We start from the raw sequence: 8,002 nt of genomic DNA, 5'->3' as shown, positions 1-8,002 counted from the left end.
ATGGATTTAAGGAAAAATTAATATTACGATGTTTCAAAGTAGACTGGAAAAAAACTTCAATAGAACTTCCTACCAAATCACCTACCAAATTTCGTCCTCTTCCATCGGACTCCGAATTTAAACCAATCCTTAATCCAATATTCACCACATGGGTATCGAATTCGTGATGCAGCTGCTCTACGGAACGGCGCTTCTGACTGCAATCATGGCGGCTCCTTTGGTCACGCTGGAGTTAGACGTGGTCGTGAACGAAAGTGACCAGCACCCCACAATAGCTGGCTATTTGCGAATTTTGTTTTACGTAAGCGTTTCACTCGTGCTGACCGCCATGGCATTGATGCCCCACCTGGTGATCTCGGCGGGTTGGCGAAAACGAAATTCGATGAAGATGTTCCTGGCAATGCTTCCCTGGATGCTGCTGTGCTGCATTCAGTTCCTAATAAACTCGATGCTGCAGCTCAAGGAGATTTACAACGTGGCGAGCGGGAGACGCCAAAAGGACTTGGTCTACGCCCTGTGCTTCTACTGCGGCTTATTTGGCTTGGCCCTGGAGCAGATGCTCCACTGGAACGTTGTTTACCATCTGATGACCGACGGGATAATAACACGCATCTCCAACGTCCGACTGCCGTTAATAGTGGCCTAAGTTGGCAGACCGATTTCACTAATTTAACAATACTCGTACACTATTATACTATTATATAAAATTATTATCTTTTAAAGAACCATTTCCATTTGAAAACATTTGGTTATTCGAATCGAATAACAGCAGTTTGCTCAATTCAATCATAAACTATTAACATGCTGTGCTTTACAAAATATTGTTTTGAGATTTGTAAATGTATTTCTGTTCTGAGCTGCTATATACACTAAGGGAATGAAACTGGAGTTCAATTATTAAAGCCTTTACCAATTAACCTTTATATACATACTTATGTACAAAAACGTATTCTTAATGCTAGGGCGAACATATACAGGAATAGAAAAACGAAAAAGTCAAAAGAGTTATCTTCGATGAATTCCGAAGTCCAGGATTTCACTTCAAGGAAAACACAAAATCTCTAAGGGATTGGGTCTTTAGTTCAAAAGATCCAGTCCATCAAATCCATCATCCTTTCCCCTTAAAGTAACTTCCTGCGTCCTTAACACTAATAACATTGGTACAATTTTGGTATAAAACTCGATAAAAACTAAGCGGCACTTTGTTCTCGCGCAACCTATCTTCTAAAATATGTACAGAAGGGAGGAAATCGTCCCTAGGAAGCCTGCAGAATGTTCTCCTGATCCTTGACCACCTCCGTAGCCACTTTTGTACTGGAATGAGCGAGCACCAAGTTGCTCTCCACCTTGATCTGTGATTGTTTCGCCACTGGGACATCACCCTGGGATGGAGCTACAGTTTGACTGGGATTTCCGGCTTCATGCTTGGCCTGGTGAACCTGCAGCAGGCCCTGATTGATGCTGGTGAAGTTGCACTGGTCGCACTTGTAAATGATTGCGGACAGCTCCTGTTCAGGATGGCGCTTCTGAAGGTGTATCTGTCCAATGAGAGCACAAATCTATTAGAAACTGCAATAATTATTAACACAAATCTATCGAACCCGAAAGGCGGTGCTCTGGATGGCTCGGAAGTCGCAGTGCGGGCAGGAGTAGCGTTTCCTCTCCTTGTGCGTGGCTAGGTGGCGCCGAAAGGCGTTGTGATCGCTGGTCTCATGGTCGCAGGTGTCGCAGCGGAAGCGCTTCTGGTCCTGATGGCTCCGAAGATGCAGTCTCAGACTGCTCTTGGAACCAAAGCGGCGCTGGCACTCGGGGCACTCCAGCTGTTCGTTTCGCTCCTTGCATAGGTGCTCCCTCAGCGTTTTCTTCTGCTTGAAGGCGGCTCCGCAATCCTCGCAGCGATGCATTACGACGGGATTGGCTTCTGGTCCGGCGAAAATCTGCTCGTTCGACTGCTTTCCCGTGCCCAATCCTTGCGTGCGATGCAAGCGACGGTGGTTCTTCAGTTGCTTGGTGTTCTTGAATCCCTTGCCGCACTGCTCGCACTTATAGTTTCTCTCCTCCGAGTGGATCTTCGCGTGGGTGTTCACGAGACGCGAATAGATGGGCGTCTTAAAGCTGCACAGCTGGCAGGAGTACAGCTCCATGTCGATCTGGTGGGTCCGCCAGAGGTGCGTATGCAGACAGTTCCAATTGCTGAAGTTGCTGGACTTGCATTCCGGGCACACCATGGGTTGGTTTGAGCTGAGGGATCCATTGTGGCATCTGCCGTGATACTCCAAAGTTGCGGGCGACTTAAAGCGGAACATACACCCCTCCACCACGCACTTGCCTCCCTCTGGCACTTGATTGGGCCCCTGAGAGGGTTTCCTTTTGGCAGCTGCTCCCCCAGAGTGCTTGGCTCCGTAGGGACGGCCCCTGACCGAGGTGCCGCCTCCAAGCAGCGGTGGATCCACGGCGGTGGGAAGGAGATTATTGGCCACATAGATGCGGGCTGGCTTTTCGGTTGCAGGAGTCATATCGGCCGCCAAGGGAACCAGCGGCGGAACCGGCAAACTACCCAAGGGTGCACTTTGAGCTACAGAGGTCGTCCCTCCCGAGGATGTTACCGGTACCAGAGGTGGCACTGGCCCTCGCCCTCCGGCTGCAGTTGCTTCTTCTGCGTTTTGTGTGTCCTCCGGCGGTGCGGCATACAACTGCGCAAAATCCTTGACCAGCAGATCCTCTGCAGTGTGAGCCAAACCATCGAGTGGCGGAGCATCAGCCACTTCACTTGGTGTAGGCAGACCGAGTCCAGCTTCTGGTACAGCATCTTCCATCCAGGGCCAGCACTCCAGATCCTCAGCTAGGTCATAGCCATCCTCGCTGGGCCAACTACCGCTAATAGACGGTTGGAATTCGCCAAGCGTTTGCGGTGGCCCCTTGAGCTGTGAATTTACTTCCAAAGGCTGCTGCTGCACGGGCGGAAGCTCCATCATGGTCATGGCCATCGGTTCCAGATTAGGCACGATTAAATGCTCCACCTCGGTGCGATTCATCAGGTTCAGTTCGTCCACAGTGCGCAGGTGCAAGGTGCCCCTCTGCGGTGCCTTCAAAATGTCCACGTTTTTGATGAAAATCTTTTGCTTGGTGGTGATGGGAGCCGTTGGCGGCAAGTAGTGCTCCAGCTGGACAGGTTGTGGTTCCATTATGGTCAGTGGATCATTGAGGGGAGGCGGCGGAGTTGCCTCTTCCGAAACAAAATCCACGCCAAAATCTAGGTCCAAGGCACTGAAACGCGTGTTTTCCAGATTGGAGGCAGGCGCTCCATTGCCATTCAGCACAGAATCAAACGGAAATGCATCGTTACACATCTGTGCCAGCGGGGCGAGACTGGGCTCGAATCCTGGAAGCTGGCACGTGGGCGTGAGTAGAGTCTCCGCCTGGAAGACATCACCATCCGCTCCTCCCACAGTTAGTACACTTTGTCCGGGGTCTGTTGCCGACGGCATGCTGCTATTAAATCCCAGGCCGGGGAGAGCAGATGGCAGAACCATCGGTTCCTTGAGGATGTCCACATTGCGGATATAAATCTTCGGCTGACGCGGCTTCTCCGGCTCCCCGGACACATCAGGAACTTCAAGGAGACTGTTGTCCGTGATGAGCGAATGATTCTGCAGCTGGAAGTCGAACGGCAGCAAGGCAGGCTCCCTGAGCACGTCCACGCTCTTGATGGAGATCTTCTGGCTGGGCTTTGGCGGCGGAGCGGGTAAATTCGCTGCAGGTGCTGGTGGCATAGTCTGTTCGGTCGGCGATGCACCCACCGCCACTCCTTCCAGCAGATCAAGAATGTTAGCGGTGGACCCGCTATCCGGCATTAAGGGCGAGAAATCCGGGAGTGGCTCCCTCAGGCAGTCCACGCTCTTTATAAAGATGCGACTCTTTGGTCGATTTTGGGCTTGCGGCATTTGTGTCTGCTTCTTAGTCTGTGCTTCCGTGACTTTTCCGCTCACCAGAGTGAGTGTCTCATTGTCCTGCATTTGATGGTCCAAGCTGAGGTGCAAGCTGAGCGCATCGCTGGTGTAGAAGATGTTTGAGCAGCCTGTCAAGGAACACGTGAAAAGTGAATGCGAATGGGATAAGGCATCCGAGCAGAGCACGCCTATTGAAGGCGCACTATGCCTCACCTGGACACTGTCTCCTGTGCTGCTCCATGTAGCAGTTGCCCTGGTTAAGATGCTGTTGGAGGCGCACCTGGCAGAGGCTTAAGAATGGACAATTGGGACAGCGCAGGATAAGAGGCGGGCCTTCCTGAACCATTGCCTTGCCCTCCACGCTGGCGCAGCTGGAATTCCGAGTTGGTGGCGTTGGCGTTGCATTCAGACGATCCTTGGCCGCCGCTTCCGCAAGTTCCGACTTGATCAGTTCCTCCGACTTGATCTCCGCCGTGCGCCTGCGGAAGGCATTGCGGTAGCTCTTCTCCGGTTGCTGCAAGTCGGTGGTGTGGATCTGGACAAAGGGAATGCCCTGATTGGGCTGGGATTCCACAGCCACCTCGGAAGGTGATCGGTTCCCGCCATCGGGCAGCCACATAGCAGTTCCGGAAGCGGTGCCATTTGCAGCAGACGCAGCGGTAATTCCGGATCCCGATCCGATGACCAGCTCGTCGTCGAAGAATCCGCCAAAGTTGGAGTCCTGGTCCAAGGAGTGAACCGGCGTGGAAAGCGACAGGTCCTGGTGCGGATGTGAAGGATGCGGATGCGACAGCGGGAGCAAATGCAGCTGGAAGACACACGGCGTGTTTTTCTGGCCAGAGGTAGTCGCTGGATGCTCACCTGGTTGCCGCCGTAATATCCCGGATAGGTGGCATCGTTCATCGTGGGTCCTTGGCCGTCCTTGGTCCAGTCGATTCCAGGTGCCGGATTCCGGTTGCCGGTCTTCCGCTTTCGGGGCACAAGCCTTTTAATTCCGCATCACAATTTACATTACGCAGATAAAAACTTTTGGTCACAAAAAAACTGATAGCGAACAGCTGTTGCTGTGCAAAGTGTGGCAGCACTGTTTCCATAATCATATTCGGTCACACTGCCGCAGTATGTTTTGACGTGTGTAGGAGCCTTAAGCAAATGCACAAATTTAAATTGCAAACTTATAAAAACCGAAATAAAATCGGACGGTATTCAAAATGAAAAATAAACTGAGCTATTATAATTTAAAGAGCGTTCAACTAGAGTAAACTACCAAAGAAATATACCAAAACGTGCTGTAGCTATCGCTGTTATCGAAGAGCAACCATCTCTAGCGGCTACTGCTAGAAAAATAGCGGAGTTTCGTGGACTCGAGTGAAAATTGTGAAAATCCATTGTATCCGCGGGAAAAGTGAACGTAAAGCCCCAGAATGCCCCGAATAATGATCAAGGGCGGCGTTTGGCGCAACACGGAGGTAGTTATCCCAATAGCATGTCTATTAATCACATGGCTTACATGGTCTCCGGCTTGTTTTTTCCAGGATGAAATCCTCAAAGCTGCGGTCATGAAATATGGCAAGAACCAGTGGAGTCGTATTGCCTCCCTGCTGCACAGGAAGTCCGCCAAGCAGTGCAAGGCCAGGTGGTACGAGTGGCTGGATCCCAGCATCAAGAAGACCGAGTGGTCCCGCGAGGAGGACGAGAAGCTGCTCCACTTGGCCAAGCTGATGCCGACGCAGTGGCGCACCATAGCCCCGATCATCGGACGGACGGCAGCCCAGTGCCTGGAGCGCTACGAATACTTGCTGTAAGTCCAAAGCTCAAAATACCAAGTACCATTCCTAATCTCTTTCCTGCCGCACAGAGACCAAGCCCAACGCAAAGAGGATGGCGAGGACACCATGGACGATCCACGCAAGCTGAAGCCCGGAGAGATCGACCCCAATCCGGAGACCAAGCCGGCGCGACCCGATCCCAAAGACATGGACGAGGACGAGCTGGAAATGCTGTCCGAGGCACGCGCCCGCTTGGCCAACACGCAGGGCAAGAAGGCCAAGCGCAAAGCTCGCGAGAAGCAACTGGAGGAAGCCCGTCGCCTGGCCACTCTCCAGAAGCGGCGAGAGCTCCGTGCCGCCGGCATTGGCAGCGGAAATCGCAAGCGAATCAAGGGAATCGACTACAACGCCGAGATTCCCTTCGAAAAGCGTCCTGCCCTCGGATTCTACGACACTTCGGAGGAGCATTTGCAGAAAAATGAACCCGACTTCAACAAGATGCGGCAGCAGGATCTGGATGGAGAACTCCGCTCAGAGAAGGAGGAACGCGAACGCAAGCGGGACAAGCAGAAGCTGAAGCAGCGCAAGGAGAACGAAGTGCCCACCGCCATGCTGCAAAACGTGGAGCCCGAGCGGAAGCGTTCCAAACTGGTGCTGCCCACGCCGCAGATCTCCGACATGGAGCTGCAGCAGGTGGTCAAGCTGGGACGCGCCAGTGAGATGGCGAAGGAAATTGCCGGCGAGAGCGGCATAGAGACGACGGATGCTTTGCTAGCCGACTACTCCATCACACCCCAGGTGGCAGCCACTCCACGTACTCCGGCTCCGTACACCGATCGCATCATGCAGGAGGCCCAGAACATGATGGCCCTCACCCACACAGAGACGCCGCTCAAAGGCGGCCTAAACACTCCGCTGCACGAGTCCGACTTCTCTGGCGTGCTGCCCAAGGCGGCCTCCATCGCCACGCCCAACACAGTGATTGCAACGCCGTTTAGAACCCAGCGCGAGGGCGGTGCAGCTACGCCCGGAGGATTCCTAACGCCCTCCTCCGGCGCCCTAGTTCCTGTAAAGGGGGCTGGAGGAGCTACGGGTGCCGTCAACACACCTGCCTACGTGAGGGACAAGCTGAGCATCAATCCTGAGGAGAGTATGGGCGTCACCGAGACGCCAGCCCATTACAAAAACTACCAGAAGCAACTTAAGTCCACGCTGCGTGACGGTCTGTCCACGCTGCCCGCTCCGCGGAATGACTACGAGATCGTGGTGCCCGAGCAGGAGGAAAGCGAAGGCGTCGAAACCAGGTCAGAGCCCGCCGTCGAAGATCAGGCGGATGTCGACGCCAGGTTACTGGCGGAACAAGAGGCGCGGCGAAAGCGGGAACTAGAGAAGCGCTCCCAGGTTATTCAGCGTAGTCTCCCGCGACCCACTGAAGTGAACACCAAGATTCTGCGCCCGCAGTCCGAGAAACAGAACCTTACGGAACAGCAGCAGGCCGAAGAGCTGATTAAACACGAAATGATCACCATGCAGCGTGAGTAAACCTAATGTTTCCTCTTTAACCACAGTAATTAATGTTATTTTTCCCCGCAGTGTACGACTCGGTGAAGGATCCCGTGCCGGGTCAGTCACAGCACAAGCTGGAACAGCTACAAAGCTACTTTAAGGCCAATCCCTACGAGGACATCTCTCAGCAAGATCTGGCCAAGGCCAGACAAATGCTCACCGAGGAAATGGAGGTGGTGAAGGAGCGCATGGCGCATGGCGAACTGCCCCTGGACGTTTACGCCCAGGTGTGGCAAGAGTGCCTCGGGCAGGTACTTTACCTGCCCTCCCAACATCGCTACACACGCGCCAATCTGGCCAGCAAGAAGGATCGCTTAGAGTCTGCCGAGAAGCGACTGGAGACCAACCGCCGCCACATGGCCAAAGAAGCCAAGCGCTGCGGCAAGATCGAGAAGAAGCTGAAGATTCTCACCGGCGGCTACCAGGCGCGCGCCCAGGTGCTGATTAAGCAGCTTCAGGACACGTACGGCCAGATAGAGCAGAACTCGGTCTCACTCTCGACATTCCGCTTCTTGGGCGAACAGGAGGCCATCGCTGTGCCGCGGCGCCTGGAATCGCTGCAAGAGGACGTGCGTCGCCAGATGGACCGCGAGAAGGAGCTGCAGCAGAAGTACGCTAGTTTGGTAGAAGAGCGCGATTCGCTCTACTCACAAATCGAACAAATCACTGGCGTTAGGCCCACGGCCCAGCAGCTCCTGCCCGACCAGGAAGCGTAAT

General features: G+C 53.6%; 3 protein-coding genes across 3 annotated transcripts; 2 read left to right on the top strand and 1 right to left on the bottom strand.

The window, feature by feature from the left end:
• Positions 1–33: 33 nt before the first annotated feature.
• On the top strand, positions 34–894 carry LOC120450150. Its single transcript, XM_039632986.1, has one exon. It carries the CDS (start codon positions 149–151, stop codon positions 644–646), a length of 498 nt encoding a protein of 165 aa, XP_039488920.1. The 5' UTR covers positions 34–148; the 3' UTR covers positions 647–894.
• A 166-nt stretch (positions 895–1,060) lies between these two features.
• Positions 1,061–5,028, bottom strand: LOC120450146. The gene is made up of 4 exons (XM_039632976.2): positions 4,812–5,028; positions 4,164–4,758; positions 1,602–4,078; positions 1,061–1,538 (listed from the first exon to the last, which is right to left on the bottom strand). The coding sequence occupies exons 1-4, from the start codon at positions 4,851–4,853 to the stop codon at positions 1,257–1,259; spliced, it is 3,396 nt and encodes a 1,131-aa protein (XP_039488910.1). The 5' UTR covers positions 4,854–5,028; the 3' UTR covers positions 1,061–1,256.
• Positions 5,029–5,189: 161 nt separating this feature from the next.
• On the top strand, positions 5,190–8,001 carry LOC120450148 (cell division cycle 5-like protein). The gene is made up of 4 exons (XM_039632984.2): positions 5,190–5,419; positions 5,486–5,751; positions 5,809–7,253; positions 7,313–8,001. The coding sequence occupies exons 1-4, from the start codon at positions 5,375–5,377 to the stop codon at positions 7,999–8,001; spliced, it is 2,445 nt and encodes an 814-aa protein (XP_039488918.1). The 5' UTR covers positions 5,190–5,374.
• The last annotated feature ends 1 nt before the right edge of the window (position 8,002 follows it).

Source organism: Drosophila santomea, chromosome 3L (assembly GCF_016746245.2).
Source record: "Drosophila santomea strain STO CAGO 1482 chromosome 3L, Prin_Dsan_1.1, whole genome shotgun sequence".
NCBI classification, from domain to species: Eukaryota; Metazoa; Arthropoda; class Insecta; order Diptera; family Drosophilidae; genus Drosophila; species Drosophila santomea.
The sequence above is the reverse complement of the archived record's forward strand: the minus strand, read 5'-3'. Positions and strand labels throughout refer to the sequence as shown.

Excerpts from the sequence above, each read along its gene's own strand:
- LOC120450150 (XM_039632986.1), top strand. The coding sequence starts at position 149 with ATGGGTATCGAATTCGTGATGCAGCTGCTCTACGGAACGGCGCTTCTG.
- LOC120450146 (XM_039632976.2), bottom strand. The coding sequence starts at position 4,853 with ATGAACGATGCCACCTATCCGGGATATTACGGCGGCAACCAG. Across the intron at positions 4,079-4,163 it reads GCACAGGAGACAGTGTCCAG|GCTGCTCAAACATCTTCTAC; the intron begins GTGAGGCATAGT and ends GTTCCTTGACAG. Across the intron at positions 1,539-1,601 it reads TCCAGAGCACCGCCTTTCGG|ATACACCTTCAGAAGCGCCA; the intron begins GTTCGATAGATT and ends CTCATTGGACAG.
- LOC120450148 (XM_039632984.2), top strand. The coding sequence starts at position 5,375 with ATGCCCCGAATAATGATCAAGGGCGGCGTTTGGCGCAACACGGAG. Across the intron at positions 5,420-5,485 it reads GCGTTTGGCGCAACACGGAG|GATGAAATCCTCAAAGCTGC; the intron begins GTAGTTATCCCA and ends TGTTTTTTCCAG. Across the intron at positions 5,752-5,808 it reads GAGCGCTACGAATACTTGCT|AGACCAAGCCCAACGCAAAG; the intron begins GTAAGTCCAAAG and ends CCTGCCGCACAG.